Source organism: Emydura macquarii, unplaced genomic scaffold (genome assembly GCF_026122565.2).
Source record: "Emydura macquarii macquarii isolate MOO-44397 ecotype Brisbane River unplaced genomic scaffold, CSIRO-AGI_Emac_v2 contig_2422, whole genome shotgun sequence".
NCBI classification, from domain to species: domain Eukaryota; kingdom Metazoa; phylum Chordata; order Testudines; family Chelidae; genus Emydura; species Emydura macquarii.
The window spans coordinates 28776138-28798059 of NW_027132559.1; the positions used below are offsets into that span (position 1 = coordinate 28776138).

The following is a 21922-nucleotide window of genomic DNA, read 5'->3' on the forward strand; positions in this document are numbered from 1 at the left end:
AAGCATTGGGCGTGACGAAACCGGTTCTTGTCCTTGGGCATCCTGTATGGACAAGGCAAGCGGGATCGCGGTGCTGGGGAAACATGCTGTGAGTCTGGCGATCTGCATCGCTCTACTCCATGGCGGTGCTCCACTCAGTGCCGGCCCTCCAGTGAACATCAGCAGGAACCTGATCTGGCGGTGTCCTGACCCAGAGAGAGTGTAACCTGATTGCCGGGGACCACCTGTGCACCGGTGAGCAGTGCCTCAACAAAGGGGACTGGTAAGCAGACCTGTCCCTCACTGAACTGCCCTTAGAGGCTGCTGCTGGGCCCCGGTGCAGCGCTCTGCCATCCTTCGGTGTTTAAGGTACCGATAGTGCCAAGAGGTCCTTCATAGCTTGGAAGGCCTCTGGAGTCAACGGCACCACTAATCGATGAGGGCTTCTACCACTACTCAGATTTGGTGGAGTGCCCAGTGCCGGGGTCGACACTCACTGCAGCGAGGGACTCTTCTGAGGAGGGGAGGATTGGCAGCTCGACATGGGTCTTGCCAGGTTCCTCTTGGCTTTCTACACCAGAGAACGTCCCCCTTCTGTGAGGATCTTCTTGGACCTCTTCTTCGGAACTGGGGTGGGGGATCAGTGCTGGGAGGAAGAGACAGGTGCTGGAGGGGCACTGTATGCGAAGGCTGTGGTGCTCAGTGCCGAGTCCGACCTGCCGGGCTCAGATACCAGTCTAAGAGCCGACTCCATCAAAATGGTCTGAAGACGGATGTCATGGTCTTTCTTGGTTCTCAGGCAGAAGCTTTTACAAATCTTACACTTCTCACTGACATGGGCTTCCCCCAGACACTTTAAACAACTTTGATGAGGGTCGCTCCTGGGTATAGGCTTCTTACAGGAAGTGCAGGGTTTAAACCCTGGGGAACGGGGCATGCCCCGACCCTGGGAATCTAACTATTAACAAAGTAGAACTAACTGTAAAGAATGATTAACTATATACACTAAAAATGATGAATAAACCACTAGGAGATGAGAAAAACTTAAGACAAGAGCGTTCCAACACCGTCACTGGCGGTAAGAAGGAACTGAAAGGGAAGGGAAGCCGGCCGCGCCTATGTGCGGACGCATGTGTGCGCCGCTGTAGAGGGTGTTAGAGCCAGCTGGTACAGCTACCACTAAGGGAAAAAAATTTCCAGCACTCATGCATGTGGCAAGCACACATACCTAAATTGGGAATGGACATGAGCAAACACTCGAAGAAGAAGATCCAGAGACCTCCGGTGCCATCAACATGGCCAGAACCCATAAACTGGATTAGGTTGATCCAAGGATCTCTGTCATAGACAACTCTGCCACAACTTTGACACTGGGTTCAGTCAGCTGGTTAAGATGAGGGATACAGACACCTCTTAAGCCAGGCAAAAGCCACTTAGACCAGCAGATCTACAAAGGCAATGCTGGATATACAGTTTACCAGACTTGGTGACATGGTTTGATGAGCCTCACCAGTCAGCAGGTATGCATAAGGCAGTCTTCCCGCTCCTATAGTACAGAGAATACCCATGCCAGAGAAGTACCATTTCTTCTTTGATCTTTCATATAAAGAAACCTTACATGATTAACTAAAACAAAATAATGCAAAAAGGTAGAAGAAAAGGAAAAATTGACAAAGTGCCCAGGAGTTCAAGAGTTCACTGCAGCTTCAATGGTTAAGGAGGAGAGCCATTTGGGGCCATTCTCCTTTCAAACATCTGACCCCTACATGAGGGAATAAGTGAAGACAAATGGGGAGACCCCTTATGAAAGAAGGAAGTCTTGCATCTAGACCTGAACATTATCAGGCTTCAACAGATCCTCTTCTATAAAGTATCCCCCAGTGAGATTCTGCATTGAAAATGATATGCCCCCTAACACCAAGAGATTTAAGCATCAGCCAGTCTACTCAAAGAGTTTCTATGAAGCACAGCTGTCTTCTAGAATGGAAAGGTAGCAGCCATAAGACACTGACTGCCATAGAAATCACAGAAACTAATTACCTCGTTAGAAACTACCTTTGTAAAAACTAAGATCATGCTGTATCACAAGCAAAAAGGTGCCTTGTAAATCAGGACCTTAAATTCAATTGGGAAAAGACCAGTGGAGTGTTAATCTGATATCTTTTGTGTATTATATTCACATAAAGATATTTCTTTTGAAAATTCTATTTTGAAAAGTAGGAAAATATATTTGCTCAGTGATTGGTCAATTAATTCTGCATTTCAGAAAGGAATGCAATTAATTTTAAAACTCTAAAAATAAACTTTTTTTTTTTTTTTTTTAAATGAAGTTGTTCCAAAAATGAACTATTCCCTTTTATGGAAAGGCTCCTCAGCCAAGTAGGAAGAAGATTAAATGTTGAGTTTAATGCTGATGCAGCTATAATGCTGATCCTAAATTTTCTGAAATCTTGAGCAACAGATCATATACATAACAGATACACTGTTCCACAGCAAAGATTTCTTTCTTTATCTCTGTCCTCTTTAAATTCATACTAAAATGAGGGAGGGAGGGTTGTGTGGATTGGTGGGAAGAAACTAACCCATATTTTAATTCACCAACAAAACAAAGAACAGAATAGCAAACAGCATAAGCATACACCTAATCAGACATTCATGGATAATTAGAGAAATGGGTGGATGGGGCAATATCTTTTATTGGACCATCTTCTGTCGGGGAGAAAGACACTCTTTTCTGCTTCATAGAGCTCTTCTTCAGGTCTGGGAAATATACTCAGAAAGTCACAGCTGAATACAAGGTGGGACAGATTGTTTAAACATACCTAGATAACACATATTGCAAGGGACCATTCAAGGTGGCCTGTTAAGTCTCCTCCGGACATGGGACGGGGGTTAGCAGGTTATAGATTGTTGTAATAAGCCATAAACCCAGTGTCTCTATTCATACATGATTTTAGCATCTAGCAAAATTATGAATTTAAGCTCCTAGGCTCATCTTTTCAATGTGTTGTGCAGGCTTCCTTTGAGGAAGATGACTGAGAGATCATATATAGAGTGATCGCTTTGTGAAGAGTGTTCACACACAGTTTTTTTGTCTTATTTTTCTCTGAGTTCATTCAAGAGCATAGACTCTCTCTCTCCCCCCCCCCACCAGAAGCTGGTCCAATAAAATATTACCTCACCCACCTCGTGTCTCTAATATCCTGAGACCAACATGGCAACACTACTGCATACATTCATGTATAATGTCGACAATGATGCACCACAGGCATCAGCCCTCTGGAGAGCTTTTCAAGCTTTATAGAGAATTGAACAGATCACTGAGAAAATTGTTCTCTCAAACTGAGTAAAGTGGATTTCTTTTTTTAAAGATGTGTCCTATGAAAAGCAGTGTGAATCTATTTGGACTTCCAGAATTAAAAGAAGGGAAAAAATATTGACAGAAGTAGTGTGGGCTTTCCTACATACCCAGCACACCATTTCTACACTACCATTTTTCTAAAATCTCCCACTGTTGCAATACAGTATGCAGCAACAGTGGGAATATGAATGTAGACAGGACAGACAATTTTAACTCATATGAGGTGCTAAGCTTGTAAAGTGTAATGCACATTAATTACATATGATTATGAATGATGCTAAATTTGTTATTCATTGACATGACTTCATCTGTTAAGGAAATAAATCCAAAAATGTATTAGTTATTCTTTTTAATCAAATTAGTTATTTTTAATCAAAACAAGATCAGTTATAATTAAGTATTCCATAACTTCCAGAGACCTCTGACATTTTCTGCCTCAGTCCCCAGGCGGCAGGTTGGAGATGTCAGCCTGGTGGAGGGCCTCTCTGTGCTCAGCTGCCATGGGCAGAGAGCCCCCACAGGACCCCCTCCCACCACAGCTGACAGCCGCCGTGGGTGGTGAGGGGACTCCAAAGTGTGGTGGTCCCTCTACCGCCCATGGCAGCTGATGGCAGGGGGGCCTGAAGGTCTCAGCTGTGCAGACGGCAAGGGTACCTGAAGCCCTGAGCCACCGCGGGCGACAAGCTTCCACAGCTCCCAGCTGCCGCAGGGCATCCTCTCCGCAGCTCCCAGCTGCCATGGGGGGAACCCCAGAGCTGCTGCAGACAGCAGGAGGACCCTGGAGCTCCAGTTTCCCCCGTCACCTGTGGAGCTCCAGTAACCTCCTACTGCCCTCAGGGGAAACCCCGCAGCTGTCAGCCACTGCAGGTGGCAGGGGGATCCTGCAGCTGTCAGCTGCTGCAGGCCCTCCAAGCGGTCTCCAAAGGTTCTCCCACTACAGCTCCCAGCCACTGCTAGCGGATCATGCAGCCCCAACCCACAGCTCTGGGGGCATACCACAGCTGTCAGCTGGCACAGGCAGCCCTGCATCCCCCAGCCTTGACAGGCAGTGATGGGATCCTGGAGAACCGAGCCGCAGTGCTCGGCCAGGAGAACCAGGTGCTCAAAGCTGCCGTGGGTGGTGACTGATGGACCCTTTTATGATGCTGGCTGGATTAGGGGGACCATTTATGATATTATTTAATATCAATATTTCAAAATTACAATAATTCATACAAGATAGGTCATGTCAGGTACCATTAGAAAGGTTATAATTTGCTAAGTATGATATTGTTTATGTATATGTGTCATGTTTGCACTGGAAGTTACAGATATGTTTGCTGTATCTGTATTTCAATTTGTGCTGTTTCTGAGTGTCTCCCCAGACAGGATGGAAGCAGCAAATAAGCTGCTTAATGGGCCTTTAAGGAAACTCAGAGATACAATGGGCCCAGGGAGAAAAGCTGGGGCTACACCTGATGAGTCACCAAGACTTACTCATGTGACCCTCCATCTTATTTCTGTAAATTTCCACAAGCAGCACGGCAAAGGCCAAGGGACATAAAAGGCAGCTGCATCACCTCCATTTTGTCTTCAGTCATTCAGCCTTTAGTCTTCACCTACCTCTGGATCAACTCTTCTACAACTGAAGCTGTGAAACAAAAGACTGAGACCCATCCAGGTACTGGATATACACCAGCAGGACTATACAAGCCTGCAAACTCCACAGTTCTACTAGAAACCTGATATATATAGATTTTCAACTCATTTGTATGTATCTGATTGCTTTAATCATTTAACATTTCTCTTACAGTTTCTTTCCTTTTATAGTAAAACTTTTATTTTTAGTTACTAAAGGATTGGCTGGGCAGCTCGCTATTTTGGGTAAGATCCAAACTTATATTGATCTGGTAATGTGTCTGACCCTTGGGGTCAGGAGAACCTTTTTGGTAAAGAGCATAGAGTTTTAAATAACTTCCCTCTTTACTAGACTTAGTGGCTGACTGGGAGCCAGAGACTGAAATACAGTGAAGGTGGCTCTGTATATTTTTGTTTTAGCTTTTTGATAACCAGTGTGAGGAATCAGAAGCATTGATTGTGGCCGGTTGGGAAGTCTGACTTCAGTGTCACCCACCAGTGTTGAGAGAATCTGATCTCCTTTTGCAGCCTGCCCTGACCTCGGCATTTTCAGGTGGTCTATCCTAGGCATAGACAGGTCACACATCTGTCTCCTGCAGCCGAACTACAGCTCTCCTGCCTCCCCCACCCCAGGGCTTCAGTATTGCCTGGTCAGCCACCCCCTGGCATTTTTTTTTTTTTTTTTTTTTTTTTTTTTTAAGTGATAGTCACACAGGTCATGGGAAACACAAAAATCCATGCAAGCCCGTGGCCTGTGTGACTATCACTGAAAATAGCAATGACAGTCTTAACCTTAGGGTAGGTAACTGTACCCAAATGTCTTCAAGGACAAAGACACCTGGTGTACTACACATGGGCCACCATATGTAGTACATCAGGGCCATGGAAAGTGGTGTGATCCCTGCCTGTTTTACTTTGGAACTGCAGGATTCCATTTACTTCTCAGAGAAACTTATCTCCAAAAAATAATCATTTTGCTTCCTCAACAGAGAGAGATAAAACTGTTACTGGTAAACAATGTACTGTTTACTTAAGAGGAAAGAAAGCAAATTCTTGTCTTTGGTACTGTGTGTAAACACTGCTGCATAGATATTGCTGCTGAAATCTACACTACAAGTGATGAAACATACATTACAAAGGCCATGGTACCTGACAAACTCAGAGAGCCATGTCTGTGCCTTCTGCTTACTGGTCTTCCCAGAAAAGGGCAGTGTCTCTCATACTCCCAGAAATCAGTTCCCTCCCTATCAAACTGCCCAACACATCCAAATGTATAACTTTGTCATTTCCAGCATGTGGGGTCACAGCATAGTCTTCACTCCATTTTTGGGATGCATGTGTGTCACAGGTCATTCTAGCACCTCTCTAGCATCTCTCCTGGGGGAGCCTTCCTGTATAGAAAAAAATGTAATGTCTCCCCAATGTCACCATTTATATACCCAAAAATATGTTATTTTTTATTTTAGTCAATTTTGGTTTGGTTTACTGAAGCATATCAAATGATTTACTTCAGCTCCACAAATGACGTCTACTGAAAAATCAAAATACAGGATTTCTTAGTGATTTTTTTTTTTTTAAATCTAATTTCACTTTTGGTCAGCCTGGTGGGCAGCCTGTTTTTGTAATTGTGTGTTCATACATTTAATCTCCCCATTTTTTTCCCCCTCCGGAAGAAAATATTTTTGTCCTTTCCTGTTTACCAAACAAACATACCTACATCTTATCTCCTTTGCTTGGCTGACATTTCCAACTGAGAGAGGTTAAGTGTAGTTTACAGTAAGAAGGATCAAAACTTGTCTTCTATCCTTTTCCCCTTTTAGGGAATGGGAGGAAGTCCAGGAATAAGAAAGGGAAAAAAACAAAGTTATACTAATAAGAGGTGTTTGATAGTCCTGTTTCCTTAGAAAAGATACCAATAAAAGAGTATTTTAAAAATGAAAGCCAATGAAGGGAATTCGCTCAGCACTGATCTGGTATTTCAAACCCTATTGATATTCAGTAAGCATTCACAGCCAAGTTCAGCAATCAACTTAATCTTAGTAGCCTTATTTTCAGAAGTGAAGCACCAGTTGCCCATGAAACACTTCAATACCAGTAGAAACACAATTTCTATTTAAAAACAAAATCAGAAATACAGAAAAATTTGTGTTGCCCGCCCTAGCATAATCAGGGATTAGTCCCTGCATCTATGTAGGGAGAAGCAAGCCTTAATTTCAGTTAATCATATTGTATCAAATATATTAGCAAACACTAACCAGCTGTCTTGACAATCTGAAGCAAAGTAGGCGTAGAAGCATCTACATTCTATGATTTCATGGAAAATCTGAAAGTTGCTGAATTTATATTTTTATTCTAGAAAACGTAACAAACATTGGAAATCTGAAGTTGTCTAAAGGAAAAAAGAAATCAGGGAGAAAGAAGGAATTCTCATAATTAGAATCAAGAAAAAAGACAAGGTAGGTGTATCTTTTAGTGGACTAACTTCTGTTGGTGGATTGTACAAACTATCAAGCTACACAGAGCTCTTAATTTAGATGAATCCACTGGTAGTTTGATGATGGAGAATTGGGCAGCCATGTTCAGTACTGAGTAGTCTGTATCACTGAAGTCTATTTTTTCAATATTTTAATGGCCATTTTTGCTGTCAGAGGAAAGGACTCCTCCTAAAGGTGAAACCAGACAAATTACAAGGAGACCCTACCCTAGATCAAGCTTGTGGATCTGTAGATGCTGAACAGAAGATGAGTTTTGCAAAAGGAGTTAGCGGTGAAGTAGGCCCTTTTTGGGAGAATGCTATTCAGTTGAGATTTACAAATTCTTTTCTCCCCCCCCCCCCTTCTTTTCTTTTAAGGTCAGAAGGAACTATTTAGATTATCTGTTCTCACTGCCTGCATAACTTGGGCCATAGATTCTCTAGAATAAGACCATATTTACTGTGAGAGCATTTTGATTGAGATAGCCTACTAGAAAGGGTGGCTTGTCCAGGTTATGTGACTCAGAATGGGATAGGATCTAGTGGACATCTCAGTGTTTTATTATCACCCTCTCTTTAAAGGTTACTATCAGAGGTACTCATAAGGCCTCCATCATCATAGCATCTGAAAGCCTCACAATACACCTGTGGGGTAGGGAAGTGTTATTATTCCCATTTTAAAGATGGGGAAGAGACACAGACTTGGTGGCTGGTCCAGCATAACACAGGAAGTCTGTGGGGGTAAGGAACTGAACATGGGTCTCCTAAGTCCCTACCCACTGGACCACTTTCTCTGTTACAAAAGTTGTGTTATTTTTCATATCTGGGCTGCAATAACTCTCTAGTGTATCCAACAGCTTTTATGATGAATTACTGCCCCAAACCAAGTGAACTACCATTTAAGCTCCCCTCCACAAAAGACTAGTTTCCTTTGGAATTCTAACATCTAAACATATACTCTGGTTTTGTTGTTAAGAAAGTTGCCTACAGGTTTCCATGCAAGAAAGGATGCCTGCAAGTCATCCAGGATATGAACTGGTAAACACCATATGCCCTCAATTAGCTGTTAAGATTACATCATATTAAAAAACCCTCATGAAAGATGTGTCAGCTGCCTCTGAATCTTTGAATTTACATTTAATTGATATAGAAAACAGAAAAGTGAGGAACAATATATCTTATGTATTCAGGCATCTGGAAACCAAGGTAAGAGTAACCTTGAGGGAGAAAAGGAAAGAATTTTCTTTTTAGGGAATACTAAATCAGCAAGTTCACCTTGGAAGCCTAAAATTTGGAGGTTCTGAGTTGATACACATCTTGTAGACTCTGGTTCCAAATGGAGTAGGTGGCTGAAATGTCAAACTATCCTTATGAGGGAAAGGAGAATCTATAAACATTTTTCCAAGAGTTTTTATCCCCAAAGGAAGAATAAAGGAAATGAAGTCTGAAGCAAAGCATGACGGATCCTTGAGAAAATTCTCTGAGGGCATTTCACCCAATAGCTTAACACCCAGGGATGTGATTCCTGATGGATACCTTTTAAAAAAATGAACAGGAGTCCCAGAATATTAAAGTATCAAATATAAACTAATACTTTTTCTAGGGACCATGAGTACCAGCATCCTGGACTAGAATTAGCTTATTTAATGAATAATGTAACCCCCCCCGCTCCTCCCCACACACACCTTGATATATATAATTTCAAAGGGTAAGTATAAAGTGAAAGCCAGTTGTGAAAGCAAGCAATATACTTAAAGGATGTCTGCATGGTTTGATTAAAGGAAGTAATACATCTAGGATACCCATTCTGAAAAGGAGTAAGCTTGGGTCAAACACCTGGTAAGGCTGTTTTCCCTGGCAGACAATTTCTTATTCCTGTTGGGAGGCCAATTCCACTGATCCTACCTTAAGAGTGGAAAAGAATTGGTAAGTGGTCCTCAGCATCCACTTCTGACTTCGCCATAATTGTTAAGGGCTTGCGTTAATTTAATTTAATTTAATTTAATTTCATTTTATTTGGTCAGTTCAGATCTTCACTGCCATACTGCAACCAAGGGGAAGCAGCAGTGTCATTGACTGGCTGGTGGTATGAGCTGCTAGACCTTTCTTTCTCACCTGGTAAGCTCAGCATAGCGACACCAGGTATCAAAAACAATGTAAGTTAGGCCACCCTAGGAAGAGCTCCCAGAGACACCAGGAAACACTGCTGCCTGCAGATCTCTGTCAGGGAACAGAAGGACCATGGTAAAAAGGGGCCAGCTGGGAAGGAGCTGGTCAGATGCAACAGCTGGCCTGAATGAATGAGCACAGCCCAAAAAAGGAAGGCTATAGGCCTCCCATAAGAAGGAGAGAAAAGCCTGACAGGGCTAAGAAGATTTCTTAAGAAGAAAGGATTTGAAGACGTCTGAACCTGAGGGACAGCCTAAAGGCCAGGGAGACCAAGACTGAAATCCCCTAAACCCCCACAAGAAGTTTGGGAAGACCCCTGAACATAAAGGAGAGCTCTTTTGGGGGAAAGCTGATTAAATTACTAATTCCTTCTCTACTGCTAGGCCCCACTAATGGAACTGAGGAGGAGGCAGGAGGAAAGGTACTGCACTACACATAGCAACAGCACATTGAAGAACACCAGTTACTACAAAGTGAGTAACCTTTCCTTCTTCAAATACTCATCCCTATGTGTAATACACTTTAGGTGATTCACAAGCAGTGTCCCTCTCTCAAAGAGGTGGGTGCCTGGAGTCCTATGTCACAACAATATGCAAAACTGCCCTATCCAGGGAAGCACCAGAGGCAGCTGCTTGCTCCAGTGAATATCTTATGAATGTGTGTATAGCACCTCAAGTTGCTGTTCTGTATCTATAACAGGGATGTTCTTGATGAAGGCCACTGATGCTGCTTAGGCTCTTGTTGAATGTAGTCTCATACTGCCTTCAAAAGGGACATTGTTCAGCTTGTAGCAGAGCATTATGAATTCTAAAATCCAGCTAGACAGCCTCTATGCGAAATTACCTCCCCTTTCATCCTTTCCACAAATGATACTAGGAGTCTAGGAGACTTCTGACATGACTTTACCGGCAAAGGACACAAAACAAGGGCCCTAATACATCATAAGGCATGCCACATCACTTCTCTGCTGGTGTGTGGGGTTTAAGATAAAACACAGGTAAATGGATACTTACGTTGGTGTGGCAGTCCACCTCCTTAGGGATGAACTTTGGGTGCAGCCCCATGGACAGCTTGTTCTTGTGGATTACCCTAGGGGTCTGCCTGGAGCATCCTAAATTCCCCAACTCTTCTGGCCAATATGATCACAACCAAAATTGCCAACTTCCTGGAAAGGTTTTGTAAACAGCAAGATGCCAGAGGCTCAAATAGTGATATTTTCAGGGTTGATAAAACTAGGTTTAAGTCCCAAGCTAGGACAGACTTTTCCACTGCAGGGAATACTCTAACCAATTCTTTCAGGAACTAAGATGTGACTGGGTGTGAGAAATATAAGAGTAAGTGTCCACCGGAGCATCAAAAGTGCTGATGGCTGCCAGGTGTATCCTGAGGGAGCAGAGCAACAATCCCATGAATTTCAAGGATAATAGGTAGTCCAGCATATCTGGGACCCCTCACTGTATTGGGGAAATTATCTGTTGATCACACCAGAACAGAAACCTCTTCTGCTGTATTGAGTAGCATATCGGGTAGAGACCTTTCTACCACTGCTCAATACAGCCTGCACATCTGCTGAACAGAGCCTCCCTAGGTTTGATCTCTATCCAAATACCATGCTCTCAGGACCAAAGTGGCTGAGTTGGAATGGAGAGTCCTCCAGCCATCCTGAGGTCTTGCAGCAGGGAGAGGTAGAGGGGAGATCAGGTCAACAGTTGTAATAACAGGCCAGAAATGACAGGCCCAAGATAAGAATGACCTGTGCCTCATCTTGCCTTAATTTCCTTAATTCTCTTGGTAAAAGAGAAAGGGGGGAAATGTGTACCTCAGGATGGTCTAACCGTTGAAAGAGCAAAGCATCAGCCAGAGAGTCAAGACTGCCACCCCCTCTGGAGAAGCACCCCTTGCACTTTGTTCACATTTGACACCAAACAATTCTATGGCCCGAAAACCACACATCTGAAGTACCTCCAGCAGAGTCAGGCTGTGCAGTTCCCACTCGTGTTCTGCAGAGAAGTGTCTGCTTAGAGAGATCAACAGGGAGTTTTGAGCTCCTGGCAGACAGACAGCAGTCAGGGCAATTTGCAGGGATATTCACCAGTCTAGAAGGTGGTGTCCCTCCCTGCTTGTTGATATAATAGACTGCTATAACTCCACCTTGGCTAACTGGCCACAAATAAGAGGGAGGAATTGTTCACAGGCCAGCCTAGCCACTCTCAACTCCAACATGCTGATGTGGAGCACGGACTCCTGAGGAGACTATGTCCCTTGTGCTACCTGTCTTTCCATGTGAGCTCCCCATCCTATGAGGGATGCATCTGTGGTCATAGTCTTTGTTGGTAATAGGGAACTTTCCTCTGTCTTCCTATAAAGCAATTAGAGGCTGTCTGCACCCAAAGTATACACAGTCCTCAACAAGGCTTATAGGCATTTGAGGTGAAGCCTCACAAATGGGGTCACATTACCCAACAGGGAGAGGCAAGATCTCACAGATGTCCTGTAGCTCATCTGCTGTGTGTGTCTGCTGATGGCACAGAAACAGTCATCTGATAAGTACATGCTGGACAACACCATGTCCAATCTTGGTCTGGATTGGGGGGGAGGAGTGATTTACTATATTATTTAACATCAATATGTCAAAATCATAATAATTCATATGAGATATGCTTTGTCAGGTACTGTTAGAAAGACTGTAATGTGCTATGTAAGATGATAATGTTTATGTTCATGTGTTACATGTGTAATGGAAGTTATGGATATGTTTGTACCTATATTTCAATTTGTACTGTTTTTCTGGGCAACACCCCAGGCAGGATGGCTGCAGCACTAGCCTGCTTAATGGCCCATTAAAGAAATTCACAGGTACAGGCCAGGGGGAGAAGCCAGGGATATACCTGATGAGTCACCAATCACTCATCACTGTGACCCTGGACTCCATCTTATTCCTGTAAATTTCCACAAGCAGCATGGCAAAGGCCAAAGGACATAAAAGGCAGCTGCACCACATCCTTTCGGTCTTCAGTCACCAGTCTTCAGCCTACCTCTGGATCAACTCTTCTACAACTGACCTGTAGCTGTGAAACAAAGGACTGAGACCCATCCAGGTACTGGATGTACACCAGAGGGACTATACAAGCCTGCAAACTCCACAATTCTACTAGAAACCAGACATATACGGACTTTCCAGTTATTTGTATGTATGAAATTGCTTTAATCCTTTAACACTCCTCTTATAGTTTGTTTCTTTTTATAATAAACCTTTAGTTTTAGTTACTAAAGGATTGGCTGGCAGTGTGGTATTTTGGGTAAGATTCAAACTTATATCGATCTGGAACTGTGGCTGACCTTTTGGGGTCAGGAGAAACCTTTCTGGTAAAGAGCATAGAGTTTTAAATAACTGGTCTCTTTACTGGACCTAGTGGCTGACTGGGAGACTGAAATGCAGTAAAGGGAGATGTGTGTATTTTTATTTTGGCTTCTTGATAACCAATGTGGGGAATCAGAATCACTGTTTGTGGCTGGTTGGAAAGTCTGACTTCAGTGTCAGCCACTGGTGTTGAGAGAATCTGCTCACCTTTTACAGCCTGCCCTGACCTTGGCATTTTCAGGTGGCTACCCCAGGCACGGACAGGTCACAAACACTACAGTCTGTGTCCGTTCCAGGGTGAACTTCTCCAGCTTCACTCTGAGACCCACCCAGTCTCTTGAACAGGTCTGGAAGCATGGCAGCAATTTCCAGCATTTCCTGATAAGACTGTCCCTATATGAGCTAATTGTTCCAAACAGGAACACACTGTCATGCCCTGCCAGTGGAAGTGAGCTGCTGCCACCTATGGTATCTTGGTGAAAACTCTCGGAGCCACTGAGAGTCCAAAAGAGAACACCCATTAGTTGTACATTTTGCTGACTAGATATGAATGTCTGGCATCTCCTGTGTGACAGGGGCATATCCCCATGAAATTAGGACTAATTTCCTGGATCTAGTGAAGGGATAACTGAGGATAGGGTCATCATTCGGAACTTCAGATGGCAGATAAACTTATTTAGTTCCCCGTGGTCCAAGATGGGTCTCCATCCCCCCAGTCTTTTTTGGATATGAGGAAGTATCTCAAGTAGAGCCCCCTCCCCCTTTGCTGCTGGAGGCACTGGTTCTATAGCCCCTAGCTGAAGGAGCAACTCTGCCTTCTGTAGAAGATCTCTCTCATGAGAGGGGTCCCCAAAAGAGGATGGAGAGAAGGAGTTGGGGGTGGGAAGCGAAGACAGCTGGATGGTGTACCCCAAAGAAATAATGCCTACTACCTATCTTCCATCATTATCTTTCTCTAGGTTGACAAATACTGGGATAGCACCCTCTGAAAGGCAGGAAGAAGCAAAGGAATAGATTCGACAGGACTTTTGGTGAACAGCTTGAGAGTCCCACCAAAACACCAATTCGGGAGCCAGCACTGTCTGGAAAGCAAAGAATGACTGTCCCGGGGCAGCTTTCCTATACGTTCTCTGATGCCTGCAGGGCAGCTTATAGTGCCAGTGATGGTAGAACACCAGCAGGATTGGTCTCTGCCTAAACTGCAACTTGAAGGATTGCCACTTCATTGCAGGTGTGTATATCTTCCCAAGTATAGTGTGACTTGTGAGTCTTTCAATGAGGTTAAACCCTAATCTGTGTTTGTGCTAAACTGTTTGTTACACTTAAAAGGAAGATCCTCCACCATTGCTTGTACCTCTTTTTGGGATCCCACAAAAAGAGCCATGCAATGATATAGTAGAGCTGGAACACACCAGCTCAGTGTTATGTCTCCACAACACCACTGTGCCCTGACCCTTACGCTGTGGGGACAGGGTTAGAGCAGCATGGGGGCATGGTTAGAGGGCGAGGCTGGTGGGGAGATGCTGAAGTTTAGGACTACGCCACTGGAGCCATAACAAGCATCTCATTACCACCGTTGCCATGGGTGTCGCCACAATGTCCGCCACATCTAAGATAGTCTGAAGGGCACACCTGGCTTTCTCTCATCAATCAGGGCTTGAAACTGCTCCCTGCTGTCCTGAGATACATCCTCAATCAATTTTGTGAGTTTGCTACAGATTGTATCACCACATTTGGTCAGCAGTGCTTGGCAGTCCAAGTCAAAACTGGAGGGAAGCTAACAAGTATGCCTTCCTCCCAAAGAGGTCCACTCTCAGAATGTTAGTCCGGCTGTTGCTGATGTTCCACCCTGCTACCAGAGGGTGATGTGACCTTAACTTTGGAATAAATCCTGAGCGAGTCTTTCCTGGTACCCAACAGTCCCACTCCAGAGTGCTAGGTCTGTCCTGACTTGGTACAGAATAGGGACTTTTGCATCTTTTTACGGGACTTAAGACGGGGAACTTTCCTCTTGTCCTGGTGGGTGCATTTGTGTCTGCCATCCCCATTTGCTTTGGCTCCACTCATCAGTGGATCTTAGAGCAAATGGGAAAACAGAGGCCCAGAAACTGGTCAGAGCCACACTTGAAGGCACACTCCTACCTTCTTCAGGCTAACATACTGAAGGGTCACCCCCGTCAGAGGCCACCCCCACTCTCATGGACTTCTCTAAGAGAAATTTTCAGAATCTGAAATCTCTCATCTGCTTTGTCTTCCTTGGAAACAACCTGCAGATACCACACTTGGAAGGTATATGGATTTCCCCCAGCCAGTACAAACGGGCATCGTGATTGTCTGTTTCTGGGAAGGGCTTCTGGCAGTCAGCGCAGTTCCTGAAGCCACAGAGCCTTGGCATGTTCTCTATGCCACCATTACAAGAACTGTATGTATGTACCTGTACAGGAATCAATCCCCACCCTGGGGGGAGAGGGAGTAGGACGAATCCGAAAGTTATGAAACCAAACCTAACAATTTAGCTCACTAATTAGACTAAACCATCTGAGTAACTTTTTGAACTATATATAAAGAAAAGCTGAGGAAGTCAGAGTAGAGCACTGAAATTCCATCCTAGACCACGAACAGTAAGAAGAAACTAAAACGGTGGTGGTCTGGCAACCCCATTCATGTCCTCAGTATGGTGCACAAAGAGAGTGAAGGGGCATGTTGGACCAGACACACACTCCAAGGGAAAAATTCTCTGGTCTTTGGCACGTGAGCAACCTGAAGTGCACAACACATAGGGAAAAGCACTCAAAGTTATAAGATACAGTAATTAAATTTAAAAACTGATGCTACTACAATTCAATACAGTACACAACTGTTTAATTAAATTACAAAGGCTGACATAGTACATATCTTTCACCCAGACTTGTGTAGTGGGCTTACTCCTTTGGCAATTAGAGGTCATGTAATTTTTTTAAGCCCTAACAGTGAGTGTGGGTGAGTAGATTTTGTTCAGTCTGGTGAATTCATAACAGGTTGTAAGGCTTGTTTAACTCTTGCTTCTATTCCCATAAAATGATGGCTTATTAATGTTATCTTTTATAACATCCAACATACAATGTACTACATAATATACAGGGCAACTTCAAATTCAATCAAATATCAAGATTATGTTTTAAACTGCCAATTCATCAATGACATCAGTAATGGCAGTCCTTCTCATACAAAAAGAAAGGATCAGCCGCTTAAACCCCACTTGATTCTGTGCTGGGATTTCAGACATGCAGCTAGTGGCCTAGTAGGCTGGTACATAAAGAGTAAAGTCAGGCTAGCACTCATGTACGCTGAGTCCTTTGAAGCACAAGCACAGTACAAGCTATTTAACACTAAACATCATCTACAGATGCTGAAAGAGGCTTATCTCTTAAAGGTAAAATCTTGGAGGCCTACAAAATGTTACTTTGAAGGTTTGCATTTAGAAGTTGAGTTAATCAGAATTTACTCAGGTTCGCAGTCAATATATTGTAACATATACATATTTAACAGATGTTCTTACTTTAGGCTCTTTAATCCAAGTCTAAATTTAGCTATGTTGAACACAATTTGCCACTTGCTAGTCTGAATAGTCAAGGATATTTCCAGGTGGAGGACAGAAGACGACAGACTGTATAATCTATTATGCCAGTGCACCTCTGAATACTAGAAATACATCTTGCACCAATAGTGTTCACTAATCCTCTTGGTCCAAAATGCCTGATTAAGTTGAACTAGAAATCAAAAGGTATGGCTTGCTTTGAAATGTTCATTATACACACACACCACTAAAACACTGTTTCCTACACTGGGCTTAAGCAATGCCATTTCCATTGCTATTAACGGAAATTCCTTGATTAAAATCCTGTGCAATTCCACAAGTTTAAAGATAAACTTCTACTCCTCAGTTACCTTTCTCTTCCCTCACTATATAATGGAATGAAATGTGTGTTTCATTTCTAAAAATATAAGAAAAGTCACATGGCCCAGCACCTGACAGTGTCCAACTTTTCTTGTCCATTTTAACAAAAACAAAACAAAACAAAAAAGGAAGTGACTGGTTAATTTGGAATAGAGATTGAAGAAAAAAACTAAGTTTCTGCTAGAATTTAACAATTTATAATACTTACCAGTCTTGAAACATGTTGAAAAGAGTTCTGTTGTTTTCCAAAATTAAAATTAGCAGCTTTGACATTCATCACTGAAATGGTCAGTCTTCACATTGTCTTTTCTCAGATCATTTTACCACTAATACTGTAACTAATAGATATAGTAGTTCACCTTTCAATCACTGTTTTCAGGAGGAGTACCAAAAATTAGAGCAGCAAGAGGACTGATTTATTAAGGTTGTAGAAAAGCACCTATTCCTAATTTATTAGTTTGCCACCACTGGAAGAAATTCACCTCAATTATATTTTTAAATGTATATACTTACTCATTAATTAAAATGATGCAGAATTATTGAAAACTTACTTTCTAAAAGCACAGAAACATTCTGAATTATGCAAAATATTAGTAAGATCAAACCATCAAATTACAAAAATGTTAACACGCCCTAATTTTTTGTCAGAATTATACATTTGTGCTGCGATTTTGAAAGAAAAGCTGCTGTTGTACTGCAGAGAGTTTAATTAATATTTTGGACAAAATAAAATGCAAACAGTGAGAGAGCAATTTATCAGGCAATTTCTGTCCTGTGATTTTACAGATTTTACCTGAGTAGCTTTATCTTTCATGCATGAAGGGTAGTGTACATGGGGATCACGAGGCCACTGTCCTGTGAGGTAAGGTCCTGTTATTGTGTCCAAAGAAGAGGTTCGTCTTATGGTAGCAGAGGTTCTAACTTGCTGGGATTTTGGCCTGTCCACTGCAAAAAACAAAAAGGTTATTCAAGATTTGATATAAAACAGTAGGACATACCATCTCAAAAAGATACAATTTAAAGTAGTTTAGCCTCAACATTCAACATGGGAAAAAAGTGTGTAGGAAAGAGAGTTTTTGTTTAAATTGAAGAATGCCCTCTAATCAAAACCACATCCCTGTTTAAATTAATCTTCTTCTGAAGTGGGTCAAGAAGAGACACAATAAAATAATAAAGGCATGCCAGTTACAATCAGCTGCAGTGTTGAATTGCCCTGAATCCAAAAGGACATAGGAATCTCACTCAATTCATGACAACTATATTAACAAAATTTAAATGCAGATTTTGGAAAGCCAAAGGATACTTCCCATATAATCTGCAGTATTTTGTATTACCACATGTTATTTTATGCATAAAAAGGCAGACAAGTTATGACAAAGTTGTAGTTCCCACAAAACCGACAACAGAGTTTTCTGGCCTTTGTACAATTTCAAGTTTCATCTACATGCTCCAAAAATGCTTTAATGTATGCTTGTACTATCTTTATTTCATCCTTTATATCCAACTCTCTGACATATGATCTTGGATGCCCTGATGCCAGCTCAAGATCAACACAGCCAAAATACTGTTCCTGGTTTTATCTCCTACAGTCTCCCCCAGTGTTTATACCATCACCAATCTCTGTTTTCAGATAACAACCTCCAATATTCAATTAGTCTCCTCCCAATCCCTCACCAACATCCAGGATGTCACTAAGCATCGTTCCTTATTTCTCCGTATTTCGGGAAGGGATTCAGACTCTTCTTCTCCCACAGCAAAAACATTTGTCACAACCTATTTGCCTAACTTTATTGACTTCCCTTATTCTTCATATCAAGTTTCAACTTCATGTACTCAATTTCAAGCCCTACACAGCTCAGCCTCAGCCTACATCTCAGATACAATTATCTATAATGCTCTCTCTCACCTCTAACTCTGCAAGTGATGCTAACCTCAAAAACTTCACCGCTTTCATGCAGCCTCTCATACACAAAATCTCTCCTAGGCACCAGACCCCTTACTAATTGTTCAAATTTCTGCTCAAGATTACTTCTGTGAGGCCAAAGCAAAAAACTGTTGAACTTAACTTCTCTCCCCCATGACATTTGTCTTTGTATCTTCTAAACTGAAAGAATGCTAAGGCAGAGCCTCTGAAGGCAGTGTCTAGTACACCATCATGCATACGGTTTGAACTTAAGCCTGCATTAATATGGTGTGCTTATTTTAATATTCGCAGGTTTATGGATCATTCAAATAAAACAGGTATTTTCCTGAGCACAGTCACTGAAATACTTATAAATGCAATTCATTTTAGTATGAAGTACTCTAACCACATGCCACACTATGAAAATATATTAGTGTGGCATGTAGCTCCTGTGCAATGCAATTCTTAGATCTTGGCAATTTACAAACCAAATTTCTCATTTCTCATTATAAAGAGCAAATTCTATGTGAAGGTTGCATTTCTAAAAATAAACTTTTTGAATAATGTGAAATTTTTAACTAGTGAAAGATTTATTTGCAAAAGCAAAATATAGCCAAGGAATTTTACCCAAAAAAAGTTTATTTTTGGTCTGAGAACAATACAAGACTCCAGTGCAAAAGGAATTACTTTAAAAGTTAAGCGCTTGGGGAAAAAAAAAAAAAAAAAAGATTTTAGAAGTATCTTCCAATCATAAGTCAAATTATGATGTTATATTAGTCTTCTAAATCTAATCAAATTACGATGTTGTACTAGTCAGCTAAGGTGCTTTGAAGAATTTTTTTTTTTAAAACTAGACTTGCGCTAGAAATACAATATTCTAGCAATGATTTGTAAAATAATTTGTTTACACATAGCCATTGTCCAACATGTTTAAATTTTTATAATCTGAAAAGAATTTAATTTTTACATGTCAGACCAGACAGTCAAATTGATCTGCCACAAAATCATTTTATGCAAAGGTGTCAGCTTGCAAATGCAGAGACTGGAAACATGCAAAGTCAATTTCCTTCTGCAGACTTATATATGTAAAGCCCTAGTGAAAAAACAAGAAGCCACAAGCCAAAAAGACAAATAAGTGAAATGTGACTCATTCACAGGAGAAAATAATGCTCTCTCTTCCACTCTACTCCAAAGGGTAGAACAGTGGCAGTCCTAACGTTCATAACTCACATTGTTCCCTCCCTACAGCTAATGGAACTAATTTAGACTGTGTTTAAAGCTGTCAGATTCATATTTTTGTAGCCAATCTTTAAAAGATTACTATATAGTAAAACAGCCTGTCAAACACTAACTAAGAAGAAATTTTAGGAAAAATACCAAGGAATTCTCTCCACCATCCCCTAGTACTCAGACATTTTCTTGCACCATAGGCACACAAGAGTTCTTTACCCTGTCCTAGAATCTTAAGGAAACCTTCAGTGAGTAATATACAAAATATAAACTTTTCTTTATAAACATTAAAAATGATGGTCACTCAGTTTAAGTAATTAACTTTTTTCCCATTTCTTTCATTTTTGTTACAGGTCTACTCTACTGCTCACTGCAGAACTTTCACCATTTTCAGCCTTCCACTACTTGGGGTGTCTTGAGATTATTGTTACTGATATTCTTCTGTGGCACCATTCACCCTTTCCTGGCATAATGCTCTTTCTCCAGGTCTCTTGGGGAAAGCAAGGTGTGACTAATCCTCTCTAAAATCAGAGCAGTACATTTTTTTAAAAAAACCAAAAAGGTCACCAATAAAGTTCTGACTTGAGGACAACTTCAGCAACACTGACACCTCCAAAATTATAGATCCTTCTAAGTAGATGTCAGATAATGCCCTGTCTGACCACAGTTCCACAAGGTACAGGTGATCTCACATCAGTGGAAAGAAGTCAAATATCTGCAGTAGCTCTGCTTTGATATAGTGGATCACAAGGTGCCACTCACATCCTGCCTTTGGGATCTAAAGGAAGGAAGGAATCAGAAGGAATTACTTTAAATTAACATTCCATTAAAAGAAATCCCAGAGATTAGCAAATGAGTACCTTTAACTTCCAAGGCCCTGACTGGCAGAACCCTGAAGGGATTCATCATATCACATCTAATTCAATGATAAGAATAAAGTAGGGAGAGCACAAGATGCCACAGGCTCAGATGCCATTAGTATTTGGAAAGAAGATAAGCTAGATCATCCTTTCAGCTAAATATACCAATTCACACAAGCACTATGTTCCGAGAGGAATTATAGATCTAAACAAAGAGCAGCTAGCTATAGCTTGCTCCATACAAGACTGATGTGATTCTGGTAAGAAGAGCAAAACATTTTCATAGAATCTTAGAATTTAAGGCCAATAGGGACCACCAGATCTTCTAGTCTCATCTCCTGTGTATCATGGGCCACCAACACCTCCAGGCATCCACACACTAACCCCAATGAACAAAATTAGACAAAGGTATTATAGCCTTTAGAAGGCTAAACTTATGTTCCACAGGCAAATAATAGGATGGACCCAGATGGACCAATGCCTGAGTTCCTTCAATGAGATATAATACTCAGATTATCTTGGCAATCAATCCACCCCGGCACTGCAGAAGGAGGTTAAAAAGCCCCAAGGTCACAGCCAAACTGGCCTAGGAGAATACTTTTCTGACCTCACATATGGCCCTCAGCACATGAGCAAAACACAGCCAGCCAAGCATCTGAAAGAGAAAACCATCAGCACTATGACAGATCACTGAATACTGCATTGGCTACCCATAGAATTCTGGTTTAATTTCAAGGTTCTAGCCATCTTCAAAGACCTGAATGAACTATGGTTCAGTTATCTCTCTACTCCATCCACATTAACATGCTCAAATAAACCATGCTTCTTCGGCTGATTGAAACCTTGGCTCAATTCTTCCTACAATACAATGTATTTGTACTTATGTAACTTGGAAAAAAAATCTGTTATATGGTTATTCCCCTTCTGATGCAGGCTTCCACTCCAGTTCAAGATAGTTGAGTTCTCCCTCTCTCTCTCTCACTGAAGATACTGGAGGCAGTTCACACTTGGCCACACAGATACTCTCCATGC

At 41.9% G+C, this 21922-nt stretch overlaps 1 protein-coding gene across 3 annotated transcripts in view; it reads right to left on the bottom strand.

Annotated features, from left to right (window-relative positions):
* Positions 1-21922, bottom strand: part of GLCCI1 (glucocorticoid induced 1) — a 129623-nt gene that overhangs the window by 77357 nt on the left and 30344 nt on the right. For all 3 annotated transcript variants that reach the window (XM_067562137.1, XM_067562135.1, XM_067562136.1), the window contains exon 2: positions 17691-17842. In XM_067562137.1, coding sequence (XP_067418238.1) covers positions 17691-17842 — 152 coding nt within the window. The remainder of the gene's footprint in view (positions 1-17690; positions 17843-21922) is intronic.